The sequence below is a fragment of the Mirounga leonina genome, unplaced genomic scaffold (assembly GCF_011800145.1).
Source record: "Mirounga leonina isolate KUSES-001 unplaced genomic scaffold, KU_Mleo_1.0 Mir_93, whole genome shotgun sequence".
Taxonomy (NCBI): Eukaryota; Metazoa; Chordata; class Mammalia; order Carnivora; family Phocidae; genus Mirounga; species Mirounga leonina.
In genome coordinates, this window is record NW_023270854.1 from 43,944,790 (window position 1) to 43,961,601 (window position 16,812).

Sequence of the window (16,812 nt, forward strand, 5' to 3'; positions counted from 1 at the left end):
TTGTAATTGTGATGCATTCATTCCACACAAGGCCGCACAAACGACGTTGTCAATCTTGTCTCTAGGTTTACAGATATTAAATTTACCTACAATTTCCAAAAATTTTGTCCTCACCCAACCTCCATATTTTTAAATTTGCTACTTCTTACCCAACAATTGTTATTAATCTAACAGTCAGTGGAGCACCCTGAAATAGTCTTATTTCCTATTTTTCTTATTTTCCTATTACCCAAATCAGTGTTGCCCAGGCTACAAATGGACTTACCTATTGTGCTTAAAATGCTACTTCTCAGATCAAAAACTTCAAAAGAACCCACTGGATATTTAACCCCTCAAAAGCAAGTGCACTACAGCCCAGATCTCAACCCATCTCAACTGCTGGATAACACAAACCAGTTTTCTCATAGGTGCCCAATTTCAACCACAACACATAACCAAACAAGACAAATTCTCAGCAATTCTTTGTGGTGAGAAGAATCGAAATAAAACTGGGGGAAATCCTCAATTTCAGATTCCCAGCTAAAGAAATACAATGTAAGCAAACATTTTGTGTTCCTGAAATGCCCTGTGTCTACAGTGATCAGGTAGAGAAAAGTTATTTCAAGTTCAAATATAACTTGCCGATTGCCACATGGTGCAGAGTCTTTCCACCCCTACACTCCCAAAACCCAATCAGACAAGTGGCCGTAATCTGACTCCCAGTGCACTGAGAGCTGCGGGGCAGGCAATGAGAGCTGCACTCTGGCCAGGGAAGGCATGAGTGGCAGACCCGCAGCAAGGCAGTGGGGGTAAGTCTTTCTTTGCCTTCAGGGAACAAAGCGCGGGCCAAAAGATGAAACTCTGACTCTTTTGTTATAGATATATGTGCCTTCTCAGACAGAATTTAGAAGGAAACTGTAAGGCTGGTAGGTGATTCTTTTCTATCTGGCTACTGGGCATAATCATAAAGAGACATAGGAAGGGAGAAGAAAAAAAGGATGCTTTGTTGCAAAATCCTCCAAATATTCGAGACCTGTGCATGCACAGAGAAATTACCCTATGGAGGTATATCTATCTGCAGTATTTTTCTTCAGAAAAATTACTCACCGGGAAGCTCAGCTGTCCAGAAGTGGATCAGGCTGTGTGTTCAGCTAGAAAATAATGTGCCCGGTTCAGTACAACCCGGGCACATCAACAAACCCCCTTTGTTCTGGGGCGAGAGAAGCAAAACAAATAGTGTTGATCAATTTTCCGTGAGTGTGAACATAAGGGAACATTGCTGATAATAACAGGAGCTATGACAGACTCTGCCTGCCGAGGTGAGCACTTGGAAGGTCAGGGCTATGTATGTGCTGCCTGGGAACTTTGGGGTTCGCAGCTAACTGAGGCTGTTCGCTCTGCCCTGGAAGGACATCAGATTCTGTGGGTTTTCCAAAAAAGTCAAAGCACTGTTAAGGAGCATATTTATCTATTCGGAGGGGGAGGGGGGTCAGGGGGGTTGATGTTGTTGTTGTTGTTTTAATTCCTCTAGCTGATGAAAATTTGAAGCTGAAAGAGCAACTGAGTTTCTTAAATTAGGTCTCTGGAGAGGCAGGAGTGAACAGGCAGGGAGATAGAAAGTGAGGGAGCCAGGGTATAGCCAGGAGGTGGCCTTTTGCCAGGGCCCGCCTCTCTTGGTGGTACGTGGTGCTGAAAGGGACCTGGGGTGTCCTGCTCCCCGCCCCCCCCCCCCCCAGCATCCTTGGTTTCCTGCTTTGTCCTCTTCCTATCTCCCTGTTGAGGATATTTTTAATGTCTCTCTCAGGGCATACTCCCTGCCCCATTCCAAGTGCTGTTTTGGCTCTTTATTTTCTCTTCCTCTAGTGAATATGATGCCATGGTCCTCCCAGCTGGGCTTTCTTGTAATTACTTAGAGGAGTTCACATGCAGGGGACATCAAGGACAGGGCTGGCTGCCCGCCTTCTGGAGCCACCCCGCCCTGGGCCGAAAATGGGTTTCTCCTTCCAGCTCTGAAGCAAAGCCCCGTATCAAAGCAGAGGCTGAGTTGAGATTCTAAAGGTCAAGGGAGAGTTCCCCTAGCCCTTTTTAGCACAGCATTTCCCCACTGCTCATCCAGAACCCAGGCTCCTGGGAAGGGGAGGGGGGCTCCTTCCTTATACATCAAGGGGAAAGCTGTAATAACTCTACCCTGTTCAAATACCTGGCTTTCTCGCCTAACCCTTTTCATGGTCCTCTGGTGATCAGTCTCTCCACACTCCTTCGCTCTCGCCACTATCACAGGCAAAGGATAAGGGCAAATGCCTTGAATAATGGGGTAACTAGAGTAATTGCCCCCACATTGGGAATTCTAGCCATTTCTTGCCCAAACCAGCAGTTGGCATTAATATCCTCAAACCCCATCCCTTCTCAGCTCCAAAGATCCTCAGACAATAAGAGGAAAACAGACTGGAGGAAGAAAATGCTCCCTCCCAACGGCTGTCTTGCTGCACCCCACCCTCCTCCCAGCTCCCCCACAAGGTCCCCCAGAATTGGCGCCCACGCCGTCTTTCTCGGCCACTCTGAAGGAGGAGAAGGCCGCCAAGAAGACGCTGAAGAACAGCCACTCTCCGTGGAGCCTTCTGCTCCGAGGGCCACTGCCCCCGGCCCCGCGCCCCCGCCGCCGGTCCCCGCACTCGGCTGCCCCTCGAGGGCGCAGACCGGGTGCCCGGGGCGCCCACCCCGGCCTCCAGGGTCCCTTTGGGGAGGCGTGTCTGAGGGGTCACGTCGGGGGTCGAGAGAGGGTCAGGCACAAGAAGGGTCTGTCGCCCAGCCCGGCAAATCACGGATGCAGCCTTCCCCCGCGCGGCTGCTGGGACGCCTGGGACAGGGGCGGGGCGGCGGCGGGGCAGGGGCGGGGCGGGGGCGGGGCGGGGCGGGGCCGGGGCGGGGCCGGGGCGGGGCGGGGCCGGCGCTGGGTGGTGGCTGTTTGTCCACCTGGCACCCGCCCGGGGGTGGCCGTTCCCCTGGGGCCCGAGGTTGACACGGCCCAGCGCCGCGCGCCCAGGTCCGCAGGGGAGACGGAGGGAGTGTCGCTGTCGCCGCTCCGGCCCTGCCAGTTCCCACCGCCCCGGCCAGTCACCCTGAGTTCCCCTCCCCCGAACGACTTCACCTTCTCCAAAGACCGGCTTCAGCCTTCCTGGCCTCCTCGCGGGCCTCCTCCCTAATCCGCAGTCTCTGCTGGGGGCGAGGAGCATCACGCTCCACAAATCCATTTTCAGAGGGCCATTTTGAGCAACAAAGTGCAAAACTGCAAAAGAACTCCCTTTTTTTTTATTGCTTTATGTTCAAAATATAAATGGCATGTTGAAAGTACATTGAAACTTAAAAACTTGCTCTGAGGTAATTAACTCTTGCTCTGAGGTAAATATATTCCCTTCTTAGTTGTTTAAGAAACTCGATTTAGACATTTTCCTTTCTAGGGACACATCGGTGCAACTGGATGAGCTGTGACCGTTAAATAAAAGGAGGCTAGCATCACAATTTGACTGTTAAGGAGACCATTAATTAATTAAGAAGGTTTTCTGGAAGCATTCTTTCTTGATATGCAAATAACCTTTGAGGGGGTCCTTCCCCCCAGTCGGGCAAGATTACACGCCTGGAGTCTTCACCCAAATTCAGTTCATGAACCCTGCTCTGGTAAACTGATTAGGGTCTGTTTTCTTTTCAGTAAGTGTGGACCATTGTGTAGAAGAGAGAACATCATGGTGGCTTTCAGAGGGGTCTGGACTCAAGCTTTCTGGAAGGCAGTCACAGCAGAATTTCTGGCTATGCTCATCTTTGTGCTCCTCAGCCTGGGATCTACCATCAACTGGGGGGGAACAGAAAAGCCCCTGCCTGTCGACATGGTTCTCATCTCCCTCTGCTTTGGACTCAGCATTGCAACTATGGTGCAGTGCTTCGGCCACATCAGCGGCGGCCACATCAACCCTGCCGTGACAGTGGCCATGGTGTGCACCAGGAAGATGAGCATTGCCAAGTCTGTCTTCTACGTCTCGGCCCAGTGCCTGGGTGCCATCATCGGAGCCGGGATTCTCTACCTCGTCACACCTCCCAGTGTGGTGGGGGGCTTGGGGGTCACCACGGTAACGTCTGTGGCTCTTATTTTCAAACTAGGACTCTGGGCTTCTTGCAGACCCCTGCCACAGGACACCCCGATGGCCTGACTTTCCTAAAATTGCTAATTTCTTCCCAGAGAATTTCTGATGACTCTTGCTACCCGTGAAAACTGATCCCAGCAACACTGATTGTATCCATATATAATCATTGTTTGTCATCGAGTGATGAATATTATTAAGTCTAGGTGGCACAAAAATTGTGTTGGTTTTTTTCCCTGGGTCTCACTCCATCCCAGCGACCATACTAGACTATATATTTAGCTTAAGGCATTCTTATTACAACTATTTGTTGGTTCGCTAGCAGAAGAAACAATTTTGTTTCTTGTCACTTTCATGAGATTTAAAATGATCTACATCAAGGGTCACACTTAAAAAAATAAATTGACGTTTGATCCTAGTTTTGTCCTTAACTGGTTAGGAACATTCAGTTGTTAGCTCAGCACCAGGATTGATTAAAAAAACCACACACAGTTTAAATTTTAATTGAAATATATATTAATTAATTTAAACCTAATTAATGGATTTAATCATTGCCTTATAAAATTACAAGACTCTCAAGAAACTCCTTTATAAGTTACGTTCAGCAGTGGCACATTTTGCTTCCTTTGTAGAAAAGGACATTCAGCACAAATTCCCGCTTGGTCATTGCAGGAGTAATTAATTATCTGTGATGGCCCAAAATGAGTGGAAATTCATTCCTTTTTTGTTTTGTTTTTTTGTGTTTTTTTTTTTTGGATGCAGGGGGAGCGTCTCACTTGGGGGGTGGAACAGAGGGCTCAAATTAACCATTGCTTTTTCCAGTGAGGAAGTATGCCTTTCACAATGATATGTTATCACAGAAAATGTACTCATGCTTCAATTCAGATGGAGCATTTCTCTCTTTTTAGGTTCATGGAAATCTTACCGCTGGTCACGGTCTCCTGGTGGAGTTGATAATCACATTTCAGTTGGTGTTTACTATTTTTGCCAGCTGTGATTCCAAACGGACTGATGTCACTGGTTCAGTAGCTTTAGCAATTGGATTTTCTGTTGCAATTGGACATTTATTTGCAGTAAGTTTCCAAGTCCATTTAAATAATTGATTCATTTCATTTAGCCTCCTCCTAGAGCTGGCTTAAAGATCTTGTGTTTATAGCTGTAGTTCTTTAGTATCCAGCCACGTTTGTCCATTGTAGGTGATTATTTTGCTAACTTTATGATGAGAATGTTGACATGGCTGCTAACATCTTGACAGTTTCTCTAACCGACTTGGCAAATGGTAGCAAATTGCAGTGAATGCTTCCTGCTCCTAGTCCCGTTTCAGCAATGTCTGAAGTGGTTTTCTTTTTCCCTATAGATCAATTACACCGGTGCCAGCATGAATCCCGCCCGATCCTTTGGACCTGCAGTTATCATGGGAAATTGGGAAAACCACTGGGTAACCATCCTGTTGATAATTCCTGTCCTCCTACACTTGAGGACAATTACCCCATGGAGCTCTTTTTTTTTTCTTTGCTCGCTAGTTTTCTTACTCCCTCCCAACCTTGACTCCCCACTTTCCTACACCCTTCATAAAGACCAGGGAGAGACCAGCCCAGATCTACTGTAAAACATCGCATCTTATATCTGTTCGGGGCCTTCGGTAATAGTCTTTCTTTTTTAACAAGCGCTGCCCTGGGCACTGTATCTCATAGACTTACCTATGTGGAACAAGTGAAAAATCAGGGTGATCTGGTGAATATGGGGTTTCACTCATTGAAAGTAAAGCCTTCCTGGCGATAACAAAATATACACTTGCAAAAAAAATAAAAAGAAGAAGAAAGAAATGCTTAAAAGCACTGCCCATAGCAAAAATATTTGTCTTTTTTGTTTACAAAAGCATGAACCCAATTAATAGTATGTGAGTCAGAAGCATTTGAACTGCAGATGGAGAGGAATCAATGGTGGGCATGTTTATGCCCTTATCACCATAACCATACTGGAAACATCGATGACTTTCCGAAGAGGCACGCTCTCCAGTCTCATGGCCAACCTACTTACTCATGTGGTGGCGGTGCTTCCAGGGAGTAGCGATGTCCATTTTTAAATATCGTGATCCATTTTATTTCAATCGTTTCTTACAACAAAGGAATTTCAATCCCTTAAATGAATAACATGGCAGTGTTAAGGCCACTCCTAGACTAACTTAAAATAACCAATAAAATATGAGACTTATGTAAGCCAGCCTCAAGTAGGGCAAACTTTGATTGTCACTTATGTGCCGTGAATGCTATTTTACAACTTTTATTTTTAATTCATGAATATAACCATATGTCACTTGTGTTTTAATCTCATTCACACAGTGGTTATTGACCCAGTTACATCCATCCAACCGTAGTATACATTACAAATGAGAGGAAATCGCACCACTACTATGGGCATTCACTGCTAAGAAAACTACTGAGTTTTTAAAAGTAATTTCCATCTTTAAAGAATGAGAGTCAGTGTTCAAGAGCAAAATTTTGGACCCAGCCATGCAAAGAATGTCAACATATACCATCCATGAGATCGGTCATTTTGCCACCGATATTTCCATTTATGTCTCAAAAAATTTGCCACATTAATAGGAATGGAAATTTTTAATGGGCAGTATATAGTTACTTACAGTAAAGGTACAACTGTTAAGTTCAACTTTATTAAATTCGAACTATTTTTGTAATTACAATTTAGACAAATAACAATTTTTAACTTTAGTTATGAAGACTTTAAAATGTGGATGAAAATATGTGGCTTTTATTAATCACCTACTGGTTGTGGTAGGCTAGCTAAAATTTGACTAGTAGGAAAATATTTAGCTTGTTGACTGAATTAAAGTTTTCCCCTTGTTCCTATTTTTTTTTTAAAGATTTTATTTATTTGACAGAGAGAGCACAAGCAGAGGGAGAGAGAGGGAGAAGCAGGCTCCCTGCTGAGCAAGGAGCCCGATGTGGGACTCGATCCCAGGACCCTGGGATCATGACCTGGGCCGAAGGCAGCCGCTTAACCAACTGAGCCACCCAGGCGTCCCAGCCCCTTGTTCCTATTTTATAACAAACTTAATCCCACTGAATACGAATGCTCGTTGTGTAGCAATGGTTGTGTGGATTTTAGAACTAATTTACAGCACATTTGCAGATGGATTGATTGATAGAGTAACATCAAAATATTAATGGTGAGTTTTCTAGGTAGTGCAATGACACTGTTTTAGTTTTCCTCTTCGCACTTTCTATATATCTATAGTTTTAGCAAGAAAAATTATTGACCTTTATAAATTTGGAAAGTCATTTTAAAGTATGTTATGACTTTTGCTTTGGAATAGCAACCTGAAACTGAGATTTGCTCTTTTGGGGGAGCATGTAGCCAGATGTCTTCTTTGTAGGAGTTTTGGGGATGCATCATAATTATTTAGCAGTCTCTTGTCTCCCTTGTGGGAGTCGTAGCATGGAGAATAGAACATATCTAATGAGCTCTTACTAAAGGAACAGAGAGCAAAGACATTTAGAGGAGGGTTCTCGTTTCTCCTCTGAACGGGCAGGGAGAAGGTCACCTCTTACGTGGTTTCTTTCTGTTCAAGATAAGGAGCTTGGTCCTTGCAGCCATTCTACCAGGAGTTTCCATGTGAAGTGTATGTGCTCAGCTACAGCTCACGTTTGGAATTTTCTTTAGATTTTGCAATGAGGATGCCACGTGAAATTAATTTCCAGAGAGTGTCAGGCGAGAAGCATTCCTCTTATTTTTTTCAAATGAGACAAGGGGAGGCTCATGGGAAACGGTGCAGTAGTTCAAAAAAGAGGCTTAAAATCACACAGACCCAAAATCCCAATTCAAGCACTTGCTAAGCATGAAATCCTAAGCAAGCTTCTTGCCCTCTCAGGGTGTCAGCCTTCTTTTTTTCTTTTTTTTAAGATTTTTTATTTATTTATTTGAGAGAGAGAGAATGAGAGAGAGCACATGAGAGGGAGGAGGGTCAGAGGGAGAAGCAGACTCCCTGCCGAGCAGGGAGCCTGATGCGGGACTCGATCCCGGGACTCCAGGATCATGACCTGAGCCGAAGGCAGACGCTTAACGACTGAGCCACCCAGGCACCCTAGGCTCAAATATTTTTTTTTTAAAGATTTTATTTATTTATTTGAGAGAGAGAGAGCACATAAGAGGGGGGGAGGGTCAGAGGGAGAAGCAGACTCCCCGCCGAGCAGGGAGCCCGATGCGGGACTCGATCCCGGGACTGCAGGATCATGACCTGAGCCGAAGGCAGTCGCTTAACCAACTGAGCCACCCAGGCGCCCCGGGTGTCAGCCTTCTTACCCATAAAATCAGGACAATAATCGTATCTACCTCAAATGCTGCTGTTGGAATTATGTGAGTTAATACAAGAAAAGTGCTAAGTACAGCTGGCTCAGTAAACAAGGTTGCCATTGCTCCACTGAATCTGTTGAATGAATGTCCACTATTCTGCCGCATATATGTGCTCCAGGCAAACGTTGAGGTTCACCAAAACTCAACATTTAGTTTACTCTAGATGCAATAACGGTAGGATAAAAAGCTTCCATTTGTTGAATGAAAAAATCCTATGGAGTTGCTAATCCTCAACTAACCATCACCCATAAACCCAGTACTGGGTTTTTTTCACCAAGTGACCATGGTAGGAACCGTGAGGATGAAAGAAGAGTAATGAACAAATCATGAGGTTTTCAATGAATTAAATCACCAGATTTTAGGGAAGAAAAGCGTGTAGCATACAGAAAATGACTCACCGCCAGCCTATTCACATACAACGTTAAATTGTCTAGGAAACATGGAATGGAGCCTGTTGCTATGAAATTGGAACTAATAAATACAAGTATTATTTCAATTTAATTTTTACAACCTATGAGGTCTGTATTATCATAATCCCCACTTTGCAGATGAGGAAAGGAAGTTTTAAGAAGTTAAGTAAGTGAATCAAGAATTCACCAAATTGCTAAGTGGTGGAGTTGGGATTCCACTGATTCCCTGCTGAGTAACTATAGCTCAAATGATAAAATCTGTATGTTGATTGCGATTAGGTAGGAAACCAAAGTAAAATGGCAATATTAAGAAAATAAGATAAGTACTCTCCAGAAATTCTTTTTTTTCCTGAAGAATTCTTAGTGTACCCTTTGTAGGTAACACCACCAAAGAGGTGTTATCTTGACTTTAAGGATTATCAGAAAAATGGAAAGGAAATAACTAATGAAAGCAAGAAAAGAGAAAACAGCCTTTCCTTATTTTCCGTTCATATGCTATTTAGCAATTTGTGGATCTCTGATGTGTAGATGATGTATTTTCTTATATTCTTTCCAATCCTGCTTTCTTCTGCACAGCACATTTGCTCTCTTAATGTTAACCAGCTAAGCTCTAGATTCATGAGTTGCTCAAAAGAATAGTTTTCTTCCACTTTCACTCCATAACTCTTCCATCTTTTCCCCTAGATATATTGGGTCGGACCAATAATAGGAGCTGTCCTCGCTGGTGGCCTTTACGAGTATGTCTTCTGTCCAGATGTTGAACTCAAACGTCGTTTGAAAGAAGCCTTCAGCAAAGCTGCCCAGCAAACAAAGGGGAGCTACATGGAAGTGGAGGACAACAGGAGTCAGGTAGAGACTGACGACTTGATCTTAAAACCTGGAGTGGTGCACGTGATTGACATTGACCGGAGCGAGGAGAAGAAGGGGAAAGACCCATCGGGTGAGGTGTTGTCTTCAGTATGACTAGAAGATGGCACTGAAAGCAGACATGAACCCTCAGAACTGTCCTCAGATTTCCTTCCACCCATTAAGGAAACAGATTTGTTATAAATTAGCCATGCACAGGGTTGTCTTTTCATGTCCTATTATTTAGGCTAGACAAGAAATATTTCTTTGTTCTACCAAGGAGGAATGGAAGAAACCTATTGTGAATTCCAAATCTAAAAAAGAAGTCTTCTTAAAGTGTCCCCAAAGCAAATATGAATCTAGTTTATCCTGCTGCCATTCATTAATAATCAATTTAAAATGTGGATCAAGATTTGGTTAAGTCTTGCCTGGCAGAACTTAGAGACATACCTATCAGTTTATTCCTCCTCAACCATGACCCTGGGATTGTCGATCTTCGTTTGAGTATTTATTCCATTAAGTCAAATTTTTCAATGGCAAGGGACAGTATGTCACAAAGTCATGCACATTCAAGAGAGGAAATATAACAAGCTCTTTTATGGGTAGTCCCTTATTATAAACAACCTCAGCAAGAGAATATTAACAAGGGTCATTGCTAATGAATTGTTTCCATTTTTTATGTCAAATACCCAACTTTCAACCTGAACTCCAATTCATAATATTCCTTCCTCTTCCTCAGTGTCCAAGGTAATGATGACCTAAAGCCCAGAAATTTGAAGAATGTTCAGAAACCCTGTATATTTATTGGTTCCATCTAATAAAATATCCAAATCATAAGAAACACCTATTAAAACAAATAGGACAAACAGACTCATAAGATCTTACTGGAGTGGAGGAAAAATTACCATTATAAAAAACCATAAGGATAAAAGAACCTATATCCTGGAATCAAATAGTTGATCTGTTTTCAGTGCACATCCTCAAATACACCAGGTGAGGTTAAATATCTAAGCTTTTAACCACTTAACCATGTTGCTTATTTTTTTAATTTATTGGCAAAACTGGGGGTTTTGTTTGTGACTTTGGTTATCTATATGTAAACATTAGCTGAGATTTCTTTTTCATAACAAGAACATAACTAGCTCAATCCTAACTTTTTGTTATTAAGCTCTGCTCACTCTGGAAGGTGTCAAGTGGGGCCCTACCCAGTCCCCATTTCTGCTTCTCTGTCACTTCTCATGAAGTTCGTTGATAATCTCCAGTGTGGCATGTGACGGTATTTTAATGAATGAAAATGCAGGAGAGACAAGGAAGGCCATGGTTGCAGAGTAAAAGGGTGAGGACATCGGAACACTCCGTATTCAGAGCTGACCAGACCACCGATCTTTCACTTGTAGAGATATTGTACCTAGGAACCCAACACCGTTTTTAAGTATTTTCATTATTGACTCATTTATCTGTCGAGACATCTGTTCCTCCTGAACTGCTCTGCCTTGAGTTAATAGAATGGTCTCTGGAAACCCCAGTCTCTATCATCTTAACCACCCAGGCTAGACTTTATCCTAGACAAAGAGCTGCAAACGTCAATTTAATTGAACAAAGAGCTAGTAGGGAAGCAAAAAACCCATCACTGCAAAGAATGGCTTGAAAACAAGCTGATTATCAAGGGCTTTCGTCTTCCACGCACAGTTCCAACTATGTGCCACTTTTTAGTGTTAGTAGCAGGTGTGCGTCTGTGGCAAAGAGATAATGGACCACTGTTCAACCTGATTCTCTTCGGTGCTAAGAAAGTGATGCACGAGGTCCGCAGGGAGGCATCACACCAGGGCTGTGCCTGGGTGGTGTTCATGGACGATTCCCAACCCCAGGCCCCTTGCTCAGATGTGTGGCCAACCACACCCTCCACCAGGGAGACCCATCGTTTCCTGTTTGGGGCGGCATCTATAGGAAGTAGGGTGAGATTCTAATGATGGCTTATGCTTGTCTTTTCAAACGTTTGTACGGTATACCACTAAAGGCTTAAAATCGGGGGAGGGGGGGTGTAGGCTCAAAAGATAATGCTATCAACCAGGGCAAACATGTCAGCTCAAAAGTTAACAAGGAAAAGTTAAACAGATTTTTCGAATATGCTTACAATTTGCTGGCTTACAATCGATTTTATTCAGCCATATGGTTTACTTCTTATACACTCACTTTTATACTCACTTCCAGTTAAAGTATTTAATAAGTTAGTGCTTAAAAAAAAAAAAGGCATGAATGATGTTTTTGTAAATTGTTTTCCAGCAACCAGCAGAGTGCCTGGCACTTAGTAGGTATGTGTTAGTTAATAAAAATATATGAATTTCATTTAGGATTTAAGAATGTAAATCATTTTCTTCTAATCTTGCTTTTGCTCAGTATTTAATAAAAGCTTGATTTCAAGGACTACTAAGGGAAGGCAATATAAATGTAAAAAGCACAAAATATATTTTTGCTTTCTACTATTTCAGAGGCATAGAGCGAATGAAAGCTTTAGCACTTTTTTTTTCCCCTGCATATGAGACAACATATTTTGTATTTCACTCAAGGCTCTGCCAGTAAAAAGTAATGAAATTGTACCTTTCTAATGACATCTATGCAGCAGGGGTCTATTGCCTTGTGGATGGCGCCAAATTATCCAAGTGTATTAGGACACGAGGGCTTTTCCCTTTAATCCCTTCTTATTAATGAAGTGCATCATGCTGCTCCCAGGAGAGGGCTGCTGACAGATAGACAGAAAAGAGATCAGAGAGAAAAAACTGGAAGGACATAAATGAATTATACCCAGCCAGGAAGCAATGCCAAGCGTCTCTTCCCTATGGAAAAATACAATAAGCACCCCAAAATTGTGACTTGGTCCCTACAATGAAAATGTATATAGTTTGTCAAAAGAAGTACAAAGGGTAAGAGTCGTTTTTAAGTTTGGGGGGGCTTTCTTAAATATTTGGGGCCCAGCATTTGAATGTATTTTTTCATTGTTGAAGTTGGCTTTTTTTTTTTTTTTTTTCCCCAAGAGTCCTAAACTTTTACACTGGAAGGAAATACTTTCTGGTACCTAAATTGTTGCCTAGATGTAAGATTCCTACACTTTGTTTCTACCATTTGATGCTTTTCATAAATTCTTCCCCTTTCTGACTCTTCTCCTAATGTAGTTGATAGGTCCTCGCTGTCACTCAGTCTGAAAAAAAAGGGATTAGAAATATCTGAATAACATAGATGATGGCATTAAACTATCTGATTAATTGTTAAAGGTCTGATTCCAAATAGGACAGACTATTCTTCTTAGGCCGTTGAAACCCGGCCACTTAACTTACTGGTTTCAATTCAGCAACGAACAGGAAAATTCCAAAATAGAGTAGCAAACTGAAGCACTAAAATTAATCCTGGCGAGGCCCTTTGTTGCATCGTGTTCATACTATCCCTGCATGTTGTGAACATTTGACAGGGAAGTTGCCTTCGTGACAACTAGATGACAGTAGGAGCTCAAGAGACAGCCTTATCAGATGATACAAGGCCAATATAACTTCTCCTTAGAAGCACTATAGGATGGGCAAACTCAGAATATCTTAGGCCTGAAAGTAATTCTGTCTTTATGTTTATGTTCATGGCATCAAAATTTTTAGGAAGACGTGACTACTACCTGGAAAGTGCACTGAACAAAACTCACTTTCTTTACCACAAATTTTGTGTGCTTGCATTGTATTGTAATACTTTATAGATCACCCCAAAATAGCAGTAACTTTTGAAATTCGTAGTTCTCTGAAGTACATAGAAGACATTTAATTCAGGGCTCAAAACCTGTGGCCACACACTTTTGCAGATGACCATACCCTATGAAAGCAGTTATAGGGTCACCCACATGTGTTAAAATCCAAGAGCTAAAAATTACACCTAATTTATATAACCCGTTGGAATATATTTTTAGATTCTTTTCAGGATTAATTAAATAAACATGCAGTTTATGACAATATAATTGTTTATCACTTTTATGACCCAAATCACTATTGTAATTCTTGATAAACTGGTGAGAATAAACTAAGCATATGGTTATATTCACAACTATTTATTAACTGAAATGTTATCCCAACATCAGAGGTAATGTTGAGATTTAAACTGCAATGTCTAAAATGTCTAATAATTGGAATAATCTATTAAGTATTAGCATTGTGGTTGATTTCCATGAATTGCATTGTATCTCATACTACTAAGTTTGTGCAAATAAACTTTTAATGTTTAAAAAGTAAGCATTGCATCTGATAATGTTTGAAAATTCACTCATAGTTTTTTCAAGTTAGATCTTGAGAGCATCCTTTAGAATGACTCAAACGTTTAGATATTTGAGTATAATCAACACCAAATGAAACAGTGGTGGGATCTATATAATGAAATGCATTTTTTGGAAGGCTGCAGAGGATACACTATGGTAGGCCCTGATGGACAGAGCGAAAATGGTACTTCCGTGGGCTTACTTCTAAATGTTCACATCCATGCAGAATAGGCCATTGAAAATCAGCTGTCATTACAGTGAGTCTGAAAGTGAAGACTTCATCAACTGTGACTCGGATGAGGCTGGTATTGCTAAATAGATGATCCATCCTTAGGGCATTTGGCAGAGTCTGCCTACCCAGATGGATAATGCAGGCACAGTGAGTACTGGGACACTCCCCTGGGTTCTTAGTTTGAGGGGCTCCTCAATTTTGAGAGGCTATAGAGCCTCAGGGAAGAATTGAAAACACTCATTTATATAGTGTACAACCCATCAGATGAGTAGTGAATGATGCCTTTGGAGCCTGGTGGACACGTACCTCTCTTACAGCATTTGTCAGTGCTCGCCAACATAGCAATGGCAGTATTTCACATCGTAGTGAAATAGCTTGTGTAGGTATCTGTCTCCCCTACTAGCTTCTAAACTCCTTAAGGGCTAGGATGATATTTTATTTCTTCCGTATCCCCCACCCGCAGCACTGAGCACCAGGCTTGACATTTCCCTCAATATATGCTCGTTGCATGAATGAATAAAGAACCTAAGGAGTATCTCACAATCACGGGGAAATACTACAAAGCACTGTACCTCAATCTAGTTGCTTTTGCCGTTGTGTAGAGGTGTGCTAAATATTTGAATTCTTATAGTTCCAGTTAGGAGCCTGAAAGTAGCTCAAGCACTAAAGAAAAACCAAAGAAAAAGTGCACAGAAAGAATAAAACACTAATTGGATTTCTAAAATTTATACCTAATGTGTAAGCAACAAGACATGTTTTCATTGCTGTATTTATACAATGGCCAGATGTTAGACGAAATTTAGCTCAATGAGTATTTCAGCAAGAAAAGTATTTTAACAAGCATGGGAAGCTAGAGATATAAATATGTCAGCCTGATTTTAGATAATTATCCTGCTTGGAAAATGTCCAAAATAATATGTCACCTGAATAATTCTTACTATTTTTTTTTCATTTGTCTACCTCTTCACTCCTCAGGTTTAAGGAGACATTGAGAACTCTAGAAAGCTGAGTTGAGTTCTCCCTCCACATAGTCAGAAACCTCTGAGAAACTGTGGCACTGATTTTTGAAAGCTTTGTGCATAGCATAGTGATAGCACATGGCTAGTGGTCAATGGAAGCATGGTGAATGGATGAATGGATGGATGGATGGAGAAGTGGATGGATGGGTGGATGCAAGTGGATGGATGGATGGAGGAGTGGATGGATGAGTGGATACAATCTGGAGACATGAAGTTAATATGTGAACAGATGGCAATCCTAGCCTGGATTCTTTCTTCCCTTATGAAAGCATTGGCCATAGGTCAGGAAAGTAGAGGAGAAATGCATGGATTAGAATAATTACCAACTATGGGTATATTTTGGGGGTTTTATAAATTATAAATATTACTCTCAATTATTTAATCTACATTAAATGGGGTAAGCATTACTATCATCTTCATTTAGAAAGATGAGAAAACCAAGTGTCAATGAGATTAAGTAAATTACCCAAGATTATACCCAAGAATAAAGCAAAAACTAGGGATGTCTGGATGGCTCAGTCAGTTAAGCATCCAACTCTTGATTTCGCCTCAGGTCATGATCTCAGGGTTGTGGGATCGAGCCCTGCATCGGACTCTGTGCTGACTATGGAGCCTCCTTGAGATACTCCCTTTCCTTCTCCCTCTGCCCCTCCCTACTCATGGTCTCTCTCTCTCTAAAATAAAGGGGGAGGGGGGCGCCTGGGTGGCTCAGTTGGTTAAGCGCCTGCCTTCGGCTCAGGTCATGATCCCAGGGTCCTGGGACTGAGCCCCCCGTCAGGCTCCCTGCTTAGTGGGGAGACTGCTTCTCCCTCTACTGCTCCCTCTGCTTGTGCTCTCTCTCTCTCTGTGTCAAATAAATAAATGAATAAAATATTAAAAATTAAAAATTAAAATAAATTTTTAAAAGTAGAGCACAAACTGGATCTCATACCCGAATTAATCCCATTTCCCTAAATTATTCCCCTAAATCACACAAAGTTCCCCCATTTCTTCCATTCTTCTATCAGTTTAATTTCCCATCAGCCATGCTTCCTTAAGTGGCAAGAAACATATACTGTCCATGCTAGAGGAAATCCTTATGTACAACACTGACAAAGGGCAATCTATCAAGTACTATAGACCTGGGCTATCACAGACCTTAAAAAATAGTGTTGGGGCATCTGGCTGGCTTCGTTAGTGGAACACATGACTCCTGATCTCAGGGTTGTGAGTTCCAATCCACTTGTGAGTTTGAACCCACATTGGGTGTAGAGATTACTTAAAAATAAAATCTTGGGGGAAAAAAAAGAATATAGTGTTAGTTGCTTCAAGGGGGAAACTTTGGATAATTTCAGACATTTTTCATTGATATTGTTCCTTTTGAAAATATTATGAAGATCACTGTTTGAGATATTTTTCATTTGATCTGGAAGAGAGAACCAGGGTTCTCTTTTTTCTCAGTCTATCTAGCCTCCTCTGAGCCACTGCACTGCGTTGTGTCCTATTTGTGGTGCTGTAGGCTTCCGACTATTCCAACATTCATATCTGCTTTTTC

The 16,812-nt window shown here is 42.1% G+C and overlaps 1 protein-coding gene across 1 annotated transcript; it reads left to right on the plus strand.

Annotated features, from left to right (window-relative positions):
- The first annotated feature begins 723 nt into the window (after positions 1-723).
- Positions 724-14,004, plus strand: AQP4 (aquaporin 4). Its single transcript, XM_034995824.1, has 5 exons — positions 724-788; positions 3,686-4,100; positions 5,021-5,185; positions 5,470-5,550; positions 9,581-14,004. The coding sequence occupies exons 1-5, from the start codon at positions 757-759 to the stop codon at positions 9,857-9,859; spliced, it is 972 nt and encodes a 323-aa protein (XP_034851715.1). The 5' UTR covers positions 724-756; the 3' UTR covers positions 9,860-14,004.
- Positions 14,005-16,812: the final 2,808 nt, after the last annotated feature.